Source organism: Nannospalax galili, unplaced genomic scaffold (genome assembly GCF_000622305.1).
Source record: "Nannospalax galili isolate Female #2095 unplaced genomic scaffold, S.galili_v1.0 scaffold831, whole genome shotgun sequence".
NCBI lineage: Eukaryota > Metazoa > Chordata > Mammalia > Rodentia > Spalacidae > Nannospalax > Nannospalax galili.
The window spans coordinates 224,258-242,082 of NW_008329142.1; the positions used below are offsets into that span (position 1 = coordinate 224,258).

The following is a 17,825-nucleotide window of genomic DNA, read 5'->3' on the forward strand; positions in this document are numbered from 1 at the left end:
TTTTTACATGTATATCATACAGAACATCCCACACAATCTTATTCATCTATATACCCACTTCCCAAATGGCACCCTCCCATAGCTTCCCCACCCCCTACACTGGAGCCCATATACTCTGTCATCCCTGTTATTGTCCACTGTGTTGTCAATGCCCCCAGCAGTTCCCCAGTGCTTGTCCATCCGCTGAGTCTAGTCAGCCTATGCAGAGTTCCTTATCTTAGAAAGATCAGCTCTTCCTCATCTAGCAGCAAGCAGTTGCCAATATTCCATTAGATAAGATTGGGCTCTGCTGCTCATTTTCCCAGTTCTGTGCTGGGTTACTATCTGGGAGTCTCTTGGGCCACCCTTGCCAACAACTCAAAGGAAGGTATCTCCTGTCTGGCATTGTTTCTTGTTATGTAGCCTTTAGCTATACACATGGACTTTTAAAGAATTATATTCATCCCTTTAATCTTTGGTTATACTTTCTTTTTGGGTGTTTAAGATCACACAGTTGGCCCAGATTAAGGGGAGTGGGGGAAGGAGGGTTATACAAGGAACCTTGGAGATAAAGGGAAAGAAGGCACTCAAGAGAGGTGGGACCTTAGGAGAAGGGTATTATTAAGGAAGAAAGGGGAAAAATGGGGGCACTTTAAATGGGGAAACCATGGTGGAAGGGTTAGATAATGTGAGCGATAAATAATGCCTAGCTAGTTTTTAAAAAAGCAGAGGGAACCATATTAGTGCAAATGTACTAATAAATTATACATACAACTAGCTCAAGGAACATAATATATGTGTAGTCAAGGTTTATCTAAGAACCTTTGGTCTTTGCCCAAGTTTTATCTACACAGCACATGGTAATTAAAAGTAACAGACTTGTGGAACTAACCTTCTTGGATGTTTAACAGCCATACTTTGAGGCCTATACTAATTTGGTCAGAGGGACTTAAAGGACAGTTTTTGCTCCTTGCCCTCTAAGGGGTCTATGGAGCATCTCTCAAAATGTCCTGTAACTGTGGTGAGTCACCTGTCCTCTTGATCAAGGAGGCCATGGAGACCCCACCAGATGGATTTGAACCAGTGTCCAGCCTACAAAGGGGAGGGTCAACACAGAGGAAACATTTCCTCATGCTTCCAAGTGAAGCCATCCACCGTCAAGCAGGACCTTTGACTTATCTTCACATAGATGGAACTGGTAAAACAAAGGAGCCAGGGGCTCCTCCCAAACCCATGTGACCACTGAGGAACAGATCCTCAAATGACCTTAAGACAATCATTTTTTTAACCAAGTCTAAAAATACCCACAGAAACTTGCTTCTTCTCTCTTTTGAGTGCATTTTGTGAATCATTGACTGTTCCACTATATAAAGTTGTATTAAATATTCTAAATATGCACTTGTATGAAGAAAGAGTTTCAAACACTCATGTAAGATCCATTAGTTAGCATCTTGCCATTTTGGAATTGCACCTTCAAGCATATTTGTTATAGAATTCTCAAAATGACAGAGACACTGTACAGGAGAGACTACACATCTCATTTATAAATACTAGCAATAGTTTTTTTTTTTTCTTTGACTCATTGTAGAGAATGTCCATTGGAAACTGCTATTACTGCCCAGATATAGGTTTCTAGATGTTTTAATTGGTGGACTGGAATGATGCTTATAACCTAGTTCACTATCTGAGCAAATTAGACAGGAGCATAAACCTCTGCATTTGCTGTTATCAATCATAGCTTAATAAGCACACATTTACCATGGATGGAATTTCTAAGGACTGAAATAATTTTAATGATTAGTATTTCATAAATTATTAATCAGTTTCTCACATTAAAAGAAAAAAAAAAAGCTTTAACTGAGAAACCTACCAGTCTTAAAGCCAGTTGCTTGGCTAGTTTTCTGAGGCCTTCACCTGGCACTCAGCTAAGTGTAATATATACGAATATAGAACTTACCAAGTTATCTTTGCTTTGAAAAGCAAGGTGGTCTTGCTAGAGCAGTTTTTATTAGTAACTTGACAAACCCTCTGACTGCTTATTCATGCTCAAAAACATGTTTACCTAATGACCAATTAATTATTTGTTTAACAAAATTATTTCCCCAATCTGTTGAGTCCCTTGGGGAGCCCAGAGACTCTTCAAGAAGCAAGAGAATGGTTTACCCTATAAATTCAGGAAATGTTTTGATGATGGTGAGAGCCACATGGTGGAAGACTGGCAATTACTGGATCCAAACCTGACTTAGATGAGGGGTATCTTCACAAAGATATGTGTGCCTCAGCTATAAGTTTCCTCTCAATTCGACCTCCCATGACTCCATAGCAACTACATCCCATCAACAAAAGAAGCCTCTACTTCCTCTGATACTCCATGACCTTGAAGACCTCTAGCTTCTCTGCAGTTAAGTTCAATATTTAACTTTTCAAGTTTCTGGCTTATCTAAACTTTGCTATACTAGTCATGGAAAGTTAGTTTTCTAGTCTAAAGACATTTAAGTAATATGAGCAATATGCTAGGAAAAGTATAGAGGTGATCCAAAGTTATTATTGACCAAAGGATGACTTAAAGGAGAAGACACAATCTGTAATTAATTTTGTCCTGAAGTGACAACCCTGATCTCACACAGAAAAAGATTAAAGTTTTCTCTTTCATTGGTAGCTCACCACTGAAAAGCTCATATATTAATTACATTATAATTATATTAATAAGCATTAATAACAAATTTGTGTAAGTATGTAGTCAGTCTGACCTCTATTATGGGTATCTAATATGGTAGGAAAAGAATGGAGATGCTAAAGAAAGTTTATTGAATTATTTTCATTGAAAAAAAAACTTTTAAATAAAAAATTTAGAGTAGAACTGGTGTTTTTGTTTTGCAGAATTTCAAAGTTGTTTTTATTTAGGCATTTGCTAAGCAAAGGATAAATTAACACTAGCAGCCTTAACTCGGAGGACTGCTATAGGGTCTATGCTTATGAGATAGAGGAAAGACAAAATTGTCTGGCATAAAGTTGATTTATTGGGTGCAGATTTGTACCTCCACCCTCACAATGTAGATCTACATGTCTACCTCTGGTCTGTACCTTTGTGACCATCCCCAGAAGGAAATGATCATTCTCACTAATAATGAAAAACCTGTTGTGGTTCCATTTACTACTATATTCTAGGAATAAATTCTAGATTTAAGGTGTCAGCCAGTTTCCTTCTCCATATTTTCCAAGGCTGATTCTTGCAGTAGGTGAGTTAATATGCCTTTCTTTTCTCCCCTTCCTCATGCTGTTCATTCCTTGCTCCTGGACTTTGTAACTCAAAAGGGAAGCTTAGTGAACCTAATCCTTAAGTGGCATCTCTTGGTTTCTTGGCACAGATATCTTTGCATTTGTTTTCATGTCTCAACTCTGACTTATCAGGGAGCCTTGCAAAAATTAAAGTTTTTTTTTTTCCCCTCTGTTAGAAAAACTATAGGATCAGAAAGATAGCCCAGATTTGTTAAAACTAAGTGCAGAGTTGACAGATTTGAATTGGGAAGTTAGACTGGGAGAGGAGGCACTATGAAAATATATATAACCTCTTCCTGAAAATGAAGAACAAAACTAAGTTCAAATAAAATAAATATTTCAAAACTGTGATATTATACAAGCCTAGTAGTGTGAATGTGGAGGAACTTTAGTCAGTCTTAACTCAGAACTCACCTTTGGTGCTAATTGGAACACTTTTATTAAAGGAAGCATTTGAAATTTAGAATCAAAGGATGAGCTTTTTTTTTTTTTTTTTTTTTTTTTTTTTTTTTTTTTTTGTCTTTTTGAGACAGGGTCTCCCTGTAGCCCCATCTGTCCTGGAACTCACTATGTAGACCAGGCTGGCCTTGAACCCACAGAGATCCACCTGCTTCTGCCTCCTGAGTGCTGGGATTAAAGGTGTGAACCACTACACCCGGCCTAGGATGAATTTTTTAAACAATTTAAAATTGAGTTTCATTAAAAAATTCTTCTAAAATCAAATATTGGCAAAGACAGAGGAGAACTGCATTGATGAGGCCATGTTTTTAAAAGTTTGGTCAAAGCCTGGTATCGTGGCTCACACATATGAGGATCATAAGTTTGAAGCCAGCTTTATATATTGAGTTCCAGCCCAGACTGAGTTAGAGAATGAATCCCTGTCTAGAAGTCCCAGAATAAATCTATTATAGAATAAAGGTCTACCAAACTTAGCTCAAAGTGTGAGCACAAAGCCACTGAGAGATTTGGTACAGAAGAATGGCACAGCCTGACCACAGTGGCCTCTGCCTCTCCTTTGCCCATTCTCCTCTAGTCACAAGATCATGCCTTTATTTAGCTTGAGACCCCATCTCACTCTCTTAGGGTGAACAATGTATTCTAGGCATAATCTCCAGGTGCCCTCGCTCATCATTACAGGCTTTCTGGTGTCCAGGATGTCACTGAAAAGAAGAAAGATGACTTCTAGACACAAGAGTCCCTTTTGTGCCTTTCTAAGACCTGACTGATTTTTTTTTTTTTTTTTTTTTTTTTTTAAATGCTGGCCTCAACCTTGATATGTAGCCTAATTTGGCCTTGAATTTTGGATCTTCCTGCCTCTGCTTCCTAAATGTTGGGATTCCAGGCATGAGCCACTATGCCTGGCTTCTAAGATCTACTTGAAACAGAGCCTCTTTCAGTTTCCCTCCAGTCTTAGTGGTATACCCCTGGACCTCCCTCCCAAGGTTGAAGTAACAGGTAGTTCCAGATTTTGAAGACCAATGTGTGTGTCACTTTTACTGGCATCTATATGGAAAGTATGAAGTCACATTACCTTTGTGTTATATATCTATCTATCTATATATATATCTATATATATAATCTCTATATATATAGATATATAGATATATTATCCCACATCTGTGCAGTCATGTTTTGGAAGCATAGAGAAAGATGTACTTGGAAATAAGCTGTTTGCTAGATTGCACTTTTCTGTGGGGGTGAGATAAAATATAATTGTCCAGGGTAGGAGCTCTGAAACTGGTAACTTTCATGCTGTTTCTAACATTTGCACATTTGCAAGCTGAGTAGCTTATCCCTTATGTGAGTGATATCAAACTCATAAAGTTGTTGCAAGATTAAATGAGTAGATATATGTAAAGTGCTTAGAAAAGGACATGACACATTTTTATTGTGCAATAAAAATCTTAGGCATTAATGTGACTAGTTTATTGATTTAATCACCATACAAATGGCTCTCACTTTAGTTGCACCAGGGTGAGAGACATGTATGTGTCTTTTGTTAGCATTTTTGGCAAGTTCTTTTCTGTTGTTTAACTGATGAAAAGATAAAGCTGCTACGTATCAAGAGGACCAAAGCCTGGTGTGGTACACAGCTGTAATCCCAGCATCAGGGGCTGATACAGGACTGCTGCTAGTCAACACCAGTATGGGTACATAGTGAGTACCAGGCCAGTCAAATAACAAAGCAAAACAACCTCCCCCCCGAAAAGTAGAAATAGACCAAATTTCAGTTGAGAAAGGCAATCTCCTAACACTTTCAGAACACAAACAACCCATTTTATCTAATTGCTGTGTATGCATAATTATTGGCAAAACTCTCTAATTCCTGGCCTTCCCATGGGAAAAAGAACAGCAGCCTCTTTTGGAAAAGATGAGGCTTGAAATGCAAAGAATGAAGTAAACAAGAAATGTTTTCAACAAACATTTAGAGGACCTTCTGAAATGCCTGTATTGTCCACTAAGATGAAAATATGAGATTTGATTCACACCCCCACATTATTCCCCTCATGGAAGCTTCTAGATCGAATGAATGAAAGTTGGGCAGGATGACAAGAGAGACGCCAGGGCTCTAGAGTTCTCTACCCTATCAGTCACTTGTCTTTGTAATACAGAAGTCAAAAAGTTACTAAAAATCCCTGTCAATCTGGAGATGATTAAATATTTATTGAAAATTTAAATGTGATACTTAAAGATACTCTATTCCTCCAAGAATCATGAAGGCATACACCTTTATTTAAGAAGAAAGCTTTTTCACAAAGTGTCACTTAACATCCTACTTAGTTTAAGTTCCTCAACTCTGAAATCTGACACCTTCTTAGTTTCCTCTCCTGTCCCATCTGCAGGGACCTGCCTCAGTTGCTTCTGCTCTGAAGTTAATGCATCTACTAAATACATTCATCCTTCCATATCTTTTTTATTCCTATTCAATTTAATTTTGTTTAAAAATTTGCAAAATTCCTCAAAAACCAGCCTTCTTGGATGACTTCATAGTTCTCCTAATCTGGAATAATACCTTCTTCCATTTTTCTAGTATTTAATGTGTTATTCTGTTGTTGCCCTTAGCTAGCTCTACTTAGTGTTTTATGGATAATTACATCCTGTTCTTAATCAATACAAACAGCACTTTAGTAAAAAATAAAATATTTTAGTACTATTTATTTACTATGTTTTCTATCAGTGTGATAAATATAATCTGACAAAAGCAATTTAGAAGAGAAAGGGTTTAACTCACAGTTCCCAGTTACAGTCCACCATTATGGGGACGACCAGGTGACAGGAACTTAAAGCATCTAGTCACACCACAGTCAAGAGCAGAGACAGAATAGGCACATGCATGTTTGTGCTCAGGTAGTTTTCACCACTTTTATATAGTCCTGGATCTCCTACCTAAAGAATGGGTTGGCCTTCCCACCTCAGTTAACATAATCAAGACAATCCCCCACAGATATGCCCACAGACCAATCTAATCTAGATAATACTTCAAGACTCCTTTCTCAGATGATTCTGGATTGTGTCAAATTGACAAAACTAAATATCACACTATGTAGTACCATATATATGTAAGGAACTCAACAATGTAGGATAGATGTAACCCAAAGGACAAAGAGTACTTTCAGAACTAGAACACTTTCCTTCCTAATGCTTACCTTATCTTGTGGCCATTTGAACTGCCATCTGTGTGTCTTTGAATTTCTGGACTATGAGTCTAAAAGCACTCTTTTCTTAAAAACCTGCCACTGCTCCTAATTAACCCCAGAGTAATCATTTGACCTGAATGATATAACATGCATACCCAATCCTCTGTCTTTCCAGATTTACTCTGGTCACCAAACAATACTTCTCATAAAATCTACCATATCCATACTGAATTTCTGTTTCCCAGAAGTAGATTTTTTTTAAATATGAAAGCTTTGTCATTTCCTTTCTTTGTGTGTGGCCTGATTACTTATACACCATATTCAGCATGAGATGTTATTACATTGTACAAGTCAACCATAGCTTCTCCAACTATATCCAGCCCCAGACTGAATTAACCTTTTTTTCTCTGTGATATAATTAGTAACAATTAGGGATCACAGAGACTTGGGTCAAAATCTGATTCTGCCACTTACTAACTAGTAGCTATAAATTTATTTTTTAACATTTTTTAGCCTTTTGGGGTGGGGAGAGGAATGTGCCATGATGTTTATGTAGAGGTCAGAGGACAACCTGTAGAAGGCAGTTCTCTCTTTCCATGATGTTGGTCCCTGATGTGGGGTTCAGTGGCCAGGAACCCCGCAATCCTGAGGAAAGGTACACGGGTGTAATAGGGACGGGATTCAGGCTGGACAATGCTCCAGTAGCAGAGCGAGCTATGGGCAACCTGCGCTCTCTCTGGGTGCAGGGTGCGCTCACTCCCTGTGGGTCCGCACCTGAGATCAAACTCAGGGCATTAGTCTCAGTGGCAAAATCATTTAATGCCTAACAGCTTTTCAGGTGACATTTGGAGACTACATTTTTAAAAAACACTGCTTTGGATATTATCTACTTTGCTAAGCTCTAGTTTCAGCACCCTCAAAGTAAAGCTAAAAAACACTTCAAAAATTAGTCGAGCTCTATGTAGAGTCTTTGACATGACTTAGTGCACGATCAAGCCCAGTTAATCATCTTTTTACATTATCAGTGTATTCATGGCACTATGGAATTGCACCCTGAACAGACCATGCCAAGTAAACTGGGAACTGCCCAAAGAGCAGTGATCATGATGGCTTTACTATTACTGTGGCACAGGTACCATATGAAGTGAGATAATAAACACAAAGGGATGAGGTCCCTACAAAGATGATATAGGGAAAAGTGGGATCCCCAGTTAGGGGTCTTGGTCTTATTAATAAAAGAACTTAAGTATGGACGCAATTGGAAACTTAAGGAAAATTTTACTAAGAGTTTAGAAGTCAAACCTCCCTGGCAAGCAAACTGCATCTTAGCAGCTGCCCTGAGGAGAAGAATGGAAGAGAGGAGGAAAAAAAAGCCTTGCCTTCATCTAGTGGGGAGGTCAAGCTGGGCAGATTGGCAGTCACATGGCAGGTTGTTTGAAAGGGAGATAAGAAAGCCCAGAATGCTGCGTGACTGTCCCTATAAGCAACTGCCCCAGAGGGTGAGGATTCTGGGCAGAGAAAGCTCACCATCTCATTAACACTTGTTATTCCACTTGTCTCTTTAGTATGGCTTAAGGTGAACACACCTTTCTAGGAGTGGTCCTGTGTCCAGGTGACTAATGTGGCAAAAATAGAATGCTGGCTCTTCATCCAGACCAGACAGAGATTTTATTCTCACCAGACAAGGACCTTTCTTGCCACTGTAACAAAACAGTCAATAAACATTCAGTAAAAATTGCATGACTCTTTTGGGAAGAGGTTGGAGAATTTGTTAAAAAGTTAACACAGATCTGCCATATGACTGAGCTAGTCCATTCCTATTCAGGCAACAAAATTTAATGTGCATATTCATAAAGTTGTACATGAATAATTATAATAATATTACTCATAAAAAATCAGATTGTTTGAGATATTCTGTATGAAATACAACAAAATTTAATAAAAACAAACTTAAAAAACTTAGAGCTTCCTGTCTCCTATATTCAGTCCCTTATATTCTTGGTATTTTTAGAACTGTTTCTTGCCAACTAGTGAGTCAGGTTCCACCACTTCCATTTCTAAGAAGATAACAGAAGCAACTTAGAGAATTTTCTCTAAAGAATTAGAAGAGAGTAACTACACACACTATGCAGTTACCTCTGTGATTTCAGTTTCACCCTGAATAAAAGCAGTTGCAACGATCTATTCCCCCTGTCTTCCCCCTGTCTTCTGTACGGGAACATGTGCCTTTCTTTACTACTAGTTTGTATGCAAAGTTAACATGTGAAGAATTTAATTTTCAGTTCTTTGAGAATTCATGAAGTTTCATCTTTTGAAAAGTTGGTCCTGCTTCCGTTGTAGGTCCCTACCCTTGTTCTTTTCTTTGCTTTAAAACTCCATGTTTTATATTTACTTGTTAGTTCAGCAAATATTTTTTCACCATCTGCCAAGTGCCAAGCATTTTTAGCATGAGGTGATGCTGAACTAAGGAAAAGTCCCTGTTTCACAGAGCCTGAAGCATTGCATTTGCCGTCATGCCCTATAATTATTTGCTTCCCTCTCCTATTCCTAGAGGTATGTGTCACATCTAATTGAACTTTAAATCTCTAGTTCAAAATCTAGTGGCATGTAGTACATATTCACACACAGATAATTGGTATTTACAGAGGCCATTCTTATTATATTAGAGTGGGAAATGGAAGTGAACCTCAGAGATTATAAACTGCTGGTCTACAAACAGGCACCAGTTAGTATTCTGTGAATTACAGTGTTTGCTTGAATTTTAATTAGGACCAGCCCATAAAATGTGGGAGATTTTACATAACAATCCTGATTCCAAGCTTCTCTAGGAAAAGCCCACATTCCTTATGCACCAGAGGGCTGGGGCTGCTGTTTCCAGGCCACCTGCTCCTTGAGATGGAGAACTTCTCTCATCTCACCACCCCCTTCCCACTTTCCTATTGCATTTCATGAGTATTTTATTATTTGTGTGTATGTGTGGAGAGAAGATGACTTTTTAAAATTTCTACTTGAGTCCACTAAAAATGGGTCTCTTCAAGCTTATAACAACGTAGCCAATAGTGGAAACAATAACTTAATCTCTCCTATTTTTTAGTGATGTGGAATGGTAATAAGCACTTGCCTTCATTTGAACTATATAGCATATTGAGTCATGAATCTATATTGTGTTTGAGGCTTTTTTTCATACGTTTCACAGTACTTTTCCTGTATTTCTCAAATACATGAGCTAATTGCTGGCTACATTCTATTGTGATATAGATTCCAGTTTCAAGTAAAAATATATCTAAATATGTATGGTTTGGTACGTTTTTCCTCCTTTATGAACTTTTGTTTGTCTTGGTTTTACCAGATGAGATTGAAAAAAGCCTTTGTTTACCAAACTAAATATGTTCATCCTTTGTTTCAGTTATCTTTAAAGAGAAGAGGAAGCAAAGACTTGCCCAAATCTGAAAAAAAGGCTCAACAGACTCCCACAGAGGTATGTTGAAATTTCAGCTCACACATCAAGCCTCTCCAAATGTACATTTACAAATAGACATAATGGCCAAGTAGACTTATGCAAGATATGGTCAAATTATGTCTATCAATTATGTATCTGTTGTCAATGCAAAAGCATAACTCTCACCTCAAAGGGGCTAGAGATAGTTTATTCTGGAACCAAATATGATTGACCATAGCCCAGGAACACAGATTCAGGTTACCCCAAATTCCATGTTCTGGCATGCTAACAGTTATATTACTTTTTTTTTTTTTTTTTTTGGTCTTTTTTGTCTTTTTGAGACAGGGTCTCCCTGTAACCCCAGCTGTCCTGGAACCACTATGTAAACCAAGCTGGCCTTGAACTCACAGAGATCCACCTGCCTCTGCCTCCCAAGTGCTGGGATTAAAGGCGTGCACCACCACGTCCAGCCCTACATTATGTTTTTATAGTAACAGAACAAAGGAAAGTCATAAATCAAGACACATTTCAAATATATTGGTGAATACATTTAGTAGGCAGGTCATGGCAAAGTGAGGGGTTTCTACTGGTCTCAGATGCTGTCTGATAACATTCTTAGCCTTTTGATTGGTGGGACCTGGTGGTCTGCTAAGTTAATACATATTGTTGGTCACAAGAATGTTAATTCCAAAACAGAGGTAGGCAATGTTTGGCTATTTATGGGGTTAAGGATATCCCCAGATAATCTGTGAATCGGTTCCAGACCTGCAACATTCCAAACTCTCCACAATTATTGAAGTTCTGATCAGTTGATTAGCCTTATATGAGAAAGTCCAGTTTGAAGACAGAAGGTGCAGGAGTTCTTCTGGCAACTTTCTTTCACAGTATAGACACAGCTGACGGAATGTGTTCAGTATATTTGATTATAAAGCCCTCACTACTGTCCCTGTTATAACTTCTTTTACACCATAAGCACACAGGAGCATGCCATTAGTACTTCATGTGCTGCTTTATTTGAAAACTGTGTCCTGCATGGTAATCTCATTCTCTCATAGTTAATAAGGTCAGGAGAATGACTATCCTATAGTACTGACAAAATAAAGAAAAAAAATGCTACAGGAAGAGATAATAAAAGGGAAAGAGAGGCTTGCAGTGCCCTTAGAGAACTCTAGAATGATGTAATTTCCGTATATCATGATTGGAGAGGCAAAAGGAAGGAATAAAGGAATAAAAATAAAACAAAAGATACACTCAACCTGAGCCTGTTGAGAACACTGGAACGAGAGAAAGTAATGGGGGAAAGAAAAAATACTGCATGATATTTCTCATATGCAGAACCTAGATCTGAATTGTGTATTGTATTAATTGTGTGTGTGTGTGTGTGTGTGTGTGAAATGAAAGGTACACTATTGGGAAGAGGCCCAGTGAAATGGAGAGAAGAAAGGATTATGGAGTTGAACTATGAACAAAGTACAATGATACACACATATGAAAATGTCATAATGAAGCTCATTATTTTGTACACTAAAAAATAAATTTAAAAGAACATGAGATACAGCCACAGTAAAAACTAGCCCTGATATTAGGCTAAGCAGAAGGTGCTAATGAAGACTTTTGAAGCAGAAAAGGAAATATTTGGGACAAGAACGACATTATGATGTTCCCAAATCACTTACCCAGATATTAACTTTTAATATGAAAGTTAGAATGTATAGTACTAATGTATACATTTTTAAAATTATTATTGGATATTTTTTCTTTAGGTAACTTTAAAGTGATCTCGAGTATTTAAAATTTGAGATACGTGATCTCAATCATTGATTTAAAGCACGGCGTTTTAAATACGTGTTGTTTTCTTTTTCATCTCTTTCCTGTTCTGTTCTTGGTTGGTTTTTTTTCCTGATACACGAAAACATTTCTAGAATCTCGGAGTTTCATACCAAGGTCACAATATCTTTGTCTCTGTCCATAAGCTTCCTCACTCTGTCTCTGCCAGGACTTTAGTGACCACAGTTAAATGGTTTGCTACAGATTGCTTCACAAGTGGTCATGAATTCTCCTCCTCACCTTTAGTGCTTAGATGCTTCCTCTGTGAAAATTGTGAGTTAGCTTTAATCAGCAATTTGCTTTTTGAATCATGTGTTTGATGTATTACTTTTACAATGTTAAAGTGGATTTTTTCTCGGGAATGCCTTTGTTTCTGGCTATATGGACCTCCCACGTGCGGGCTATTTCTGCAAAAAAATATTGTAGCACTTTCTCAGGAGGATCCTGTACCTTACAGAAGTCAGGATGCCTTGCAAGTACAAGTCCACTAGTTTTTCTTTCCTGAGCATAAACTACCCGAGAAATGTGTAAGTGTAGAACTGTGGTACTGTGGTCCCTGTAGTGGGGTGCTTTGCATTCTCTGCTACCATTTCTAACATATTTATTTTTGGACTGTAACTTATCGCCTTTTAAAGTCCATCCTAGAAGGCTGATTGGGAAAGCCTTGTATGGAAATGTCAGTTATACAAAGGTCTATTATTATTAAATTATAAAATGATTTTGTTGTTGGTCAAGGTAAAGACCATCACCATCCATCCACATACTTGTATTACTATAAACATTCCAGTTTTGAATCATAATTCCAGTTATGAATTAATATGTCCTACTTAGGGCACTTTGCAAACAGGGACCATCCTGTTTAACCTTGAATTATCTGTATGCAGTGTCCAACACTGGACATACTTAGTACATACTTTCAAATACAAACTATTTCCTTGTTTTCTAGGCTGAACAACAGGAAATTGCCAGGATTCATATGGTCTAACCTACAATTATTCATATTAACTTCTTAATTTCACTAATCTGCTTCATGCTTTTTGATCTTGCCCTTACACCTTCCTCCAGCAGTGGAATGGCTCTATTTAGTGAGAAACAGTATTGCTTGGGAAATAAGATTTAGGGATAGATTGCCTAAATTGAAACCCTTGCCATATAGCAGCTTTATAATCCTTGATAAACTGCTCACTCTTTCTGGACCTCTGCTTCCTCATCTATAGAAAAATACAGCCATCCTAATAGAAAATTGTTGAAGAAGTCAAATGAGTAAATATATGTATTGGTTAGAATGTAACTTAGCTTCCAGCAATGGTTTTCAGATCAAACCCAGGCTCAGTTCACATCTTACTAGTCATTTGTTATCTTTATCTTTCCTTCCTTCTGTATCACTTGTATCTTCTTATAAGTGAATCTTTAACATAAATCAAAACTTGCTTCATACTTCAGAGCATATTGACTTTTCTTGCCTCTTATTCATGGTAGAAAAGTAGAACAAATAATTACTAGACCAGACAGTTTTCCCTAAACATTTTCCTTTCAACAATTATATATGGCATTTTTACTCCCAGTTTCTAATGCAGCCTATTATAAGATAAAGATGCAAGGCATATCAGCAGAGTTCTTAAACTCTGGGAATTGCGCAAACTATCAGGCTTTGTACCTTTAAAGGACTTAGTTTTAAATAAATAAACTAATTACCATGCCCATTTTCCTCTTGATGCATGTCCCTTAAAATAACTTTATTACATGAAGAATATGTTCAAGTTTTAAATATTTTTCTTCCTGTAGGAGAGCTCATATGCAAACAGATCACTCTTCTCTTTTAACTGTCTGACATAGCACAGTGAAGTTATTCTGCTCCAGTCTGTGGTTTGTGTCACACCCACTGCTGTTCTATTTAGATTAAAACTCCACCATATGTCATACACCCAAGTTGTTTAAAGACTTTTAAAAATTTTATGTGTATGAGTACTTTCTCTGCATGTATGTGCACCAACTATGTGTCTGGTACCCACAGAAGTCAAAAGAGGGCACTGGATTCCGCTGGAACTGGAGTTATGGATGGTTGTGAGCCACCATGTTGGTGCTAGGAAGTGAACTCGGTCCTCCGTAAGAGCGGCAAGTGCTCTGAACTTCTGGGTCATCTCTCTAGCCCTATCAAAGTTTGTTTTTTAAACAGAAAATAAAGAACTTCTACCTCATAGTGACTCTACCCAGCTACCCAGTCTAATACTTTCTAATAAAACTTGTTCTATGCAACAACGTATTTGATACCATAGACAGTATCAATGTCAAACATTGTTTCTGATTGTTGGCCTAAAGGAGCATCCAAACTTTGACCTTTTTTTTTCTCATTTGGTGCCTCCATAACCATTACAACAGCTTCAATCATACATGTCATTCTTATAGCCTCCATACAAAAATAAGCTATCTAGGTCCCAATGCATAATGTGTTCATGATTTCATATCCCAGATTCCACATGCCTGTTGCTGGATGTTTTTACAGTCTCCTCCACTGTTGTCCTTCAAAGACAGCCTTTAAAAACCTAAGTCCATATTCTTCATCCAGAATCTGCTCCCCTTTGTTCCTCCTGTCCCTGAAGTCAGTAGTGCAATCCACTGAGATGCCCTTGGTGTCAACAGTCACTTATAAGGCTGCTTTTCTCTCTCTTCATGGAAAGGCTTCTCCCATGAAAGCTTTCTGTGACATACCCTCTTCTCTGCGTACCACTGAAAATTCTTTCATCTCTGCTGCCAGTGCTCCCCTCCTGGCCCCTAGAGGGGAGTACACACACCAACACATCTGATTTCTTTAGTTTTATCCCACTGCTGTTTTCTTCATTTGTGCTTCCATTTCAGGGGCAGTTCAAGTAATACAAGTTTTGGAATCAGCTTGAATTCAGACTCTGCTCTGCCATCTGTTAACCTGTGCTCTAACATGTTGAGCCCACACATCTGTAAAAGGATAAAGTTTTACTTAGAGGGCTTGTGTGAGGATCTAATGAGAGAAGGAACATGGTGTTCAGCATCTGCATACTTAGCAACTCTACAGCCCTTATTTTTCCCATTAGCAGTCAGGAAAACAGAAGACCCACAAGTGACAAAAGCTCACTTTTCTCCTCACCTTCTCTACTTTACCAGAATGTATCTCAAACACAAGTGACTCTGAGGGTTGGGGAAGAAGGGACTGTTTCTTCCCATTTTTACAACGAGGGCTAGGGATGTTGCTCACTGGTGGAATATTTGCCTAGCATTTGCCAGGCCCTAGATTCCATCCCCAGCACTGCCAAAACTGTCTTGTCTACTCTATCATCTATCCAGCTATCGTCTATCTATCTAAATGAGCAAGCCAGTCTGTAGAACTTTAAACATACTTAAAAATGAATTTTCAGAAATGGTCCTTGGAAAATATATTCCTAGATGTAATAATGTGTTTCTATGGAAGCTCTTAGAGAGATGGATTTCTATTTCTCTCTTAATGTTTTGCAGTTTAGTCAATGATTAGGCTTTCAAGGCATGCATATGAGTGTTCAAGAGAATCGGGAGTCTACTCTTGTACTTTAGGCTGCAGAACCGGCTCTATCCATTTCTACAGATCGCAGTGCATCCTATTTCAAAAGTCATGCAAATGGAGTACCTGCCAGTTTTTCTTGCATGGATAATTCAAGTATGGATAATTCTAGAGTCAGGCTTTCCCTTTTTAATGGACTTTAAAACAGCCTTCTTCAAATAACAATGAAGAGGGAGTTTCCTGGTAGAGTGATCAAAGGCCATAGTTTCAGAGAGAAGTGTAATCAGATTTCTTTTTTTTTTTTTTTCTGTCCCACCGTGTGGCCTTGAACAAGTCACTGAATACCTGTGTGTGTGGCCTTGAACAAGTCACTGAATACCTGTAAACCAGGGAACTTGATACCTACTTCTGAGTTTATTCTATTAAATCAAGTCGTATTTGTAAAGAGCTGCAGAGCATCTCATTCTTGTGCTCAATAAACGGTAGTAAGTGCACAGTAACCACATGTTCCTTAGTGCAAGTAAATTCTGTATTTAGGGTAGTTAGGGAAATTCAAAACACAGTAACGTCACAAAATGGCTGTCTGCACTAGCACATATACCACCTCTGAAGAGTTGATGTCCCTTGTCCTCTTCTCCCATTCCCTTTGCTTTTGGTTTCCAGAATGTAATATCCCAATCTTTAATTGGTCCAAGAATGTAACTGATGTGGAAAAAAAAATTCACATCTACTCTCCATGTGACATCATACGTTAATTATAAGGAAAAGATTTTTGCAGATGTCCTTTCTTGGTGGTTGTCTTTATTTGCATAAAAATGCTCTCCCATTCTTTCCCCACTCTTCCCCTAATGAGGAGGACAATGAAGATCTGAAATGCCAGCTGCAGTTCGTTAAGGAAGAAGCAGCTCTCATGAGAAAGAAAATGGCCAAGATTGATAAAGAAAAAGACCGGTTCGAGCACGAACTGCAGAAGTACCGATCCTTCTATGGTGATCTGGACAGTCCTCTACCCAAAGGAGAGGCGGGCGGGCCTCCCAGCACCAGGGAGGCCGAGCTCAAACTGCGGCTACGGTTGGTTGAAGAAGAGGCGAACATCCTGGGCAGGAAAATCGTGGAACTGGAGGTGGAGAACCGGGGCCTGAAGGCAGAACTGGACGACCTGAGGGGCGATGACTTCAACGGCTCGGCCAACCCCCTCATGAGGGAGCAGAGCGAATCCCTATCGGAGCTGCGGCAGCACCTGCAGCTGGTGGAAGACGAAACAGAGCTGCTCCGGCGGAACGTGGCGGACCTGGAGGAGCAGAATAAGCGCATCACGGCGGAGCTCAACAAGTACAAGTACAAGTCTAGCGGCCACGACAGCGCGCGGCACCACGACAGCGCCAAGACAGAGGCCCTGCAGGAGGAGTTGAAGGCGGCGCGCCTGCAGATCAACGACCTGAGCGGCAAGGTCATGCAGCTGCAGTACGAGAACCGCGTGCTCATGTCCAACATGCAGCGCTACGACCTGGCCTCGCACCTGGGCATCCGCGGCAGTCCCCGCGACAGCGACGCCGAGAGCGATGCGGGCAAGAAGGAGAGCGACGACGACTCGCGACCTCCGCACCGCAAGCGCGAAGGGCCAATCGGCGGCGAGAGCGACTCGGAGGAGGTGCGCAACATCCGCTGCCTCACGCCCACGCGTTCCTTCTACCCCGCGCCCGGGCCCTGGCCCAAGAGCTTCTCAGACCGGCAGCAGATGAAGGACATCCGCTCCGAGGCCGAGCGCCTGGGCAAGACCATCGACCGGCTCATCGCAGACACGAGCACCATCATCACCGAGGCTCGCATCTATGTGGCCAACGGGGACCTGTTCGGACTGATGGACGAGGAGGACGACGGCAGCCGCATCCGAGAGCACGAGCTGCTCTACCGCATCAACGCGCAGATGAAGGCGTTCCGCAAGGAACTGCAGACCTTCATCGACCGCCTGGAGGTGCCCAAGTCCGCGGATGACCGCGGCGCGGAGGAGCCCATATCCGTGAGTCAGGTACAGTTCTGCCTTTTGCGAGCCGTGGCGATGGCGAGGCTGGCCCGTGGAGCTGCGGTCCCTCGTGGGGCGTCTCCACACTCCGACTTCCACACCCCACCTTAGGGAAGTCCTAGCCTACAGCCT

At 39.8% G+C, this 17,825-nt stretch overlaps 1 protein-coding gene across 3 annotated transcripts in view; it reads left to right on the forward strand.

Annotated features, from left to right (window-relative positions):
• Positions 1–17,825, forward strand: part of Soga3 (SOGA family member 3) — a 62,990-nt gene that overhangs the window by 25,242 nt on the left and 19,923 nt on the right. For 2 of the 3 annotated variants that reach the window (XM_008833560.3, XM_029563674.1), the window contains exons 5-6: positions 10,303–10,374; positions 16,524–17,699. In XM_008833560.3, coding sequence (XP_008831782.1) covers positions 10,303–10,374; positions 16,524–17,699 — 1,248 coding nt within the window. The remainder of the gene's footprint in view (positions 1–10,302; positions 10,375–16,523; positions 17,700–17,825) is intronic. The other variant, XM_008833570.3, reaches the window with a different exon arrangement.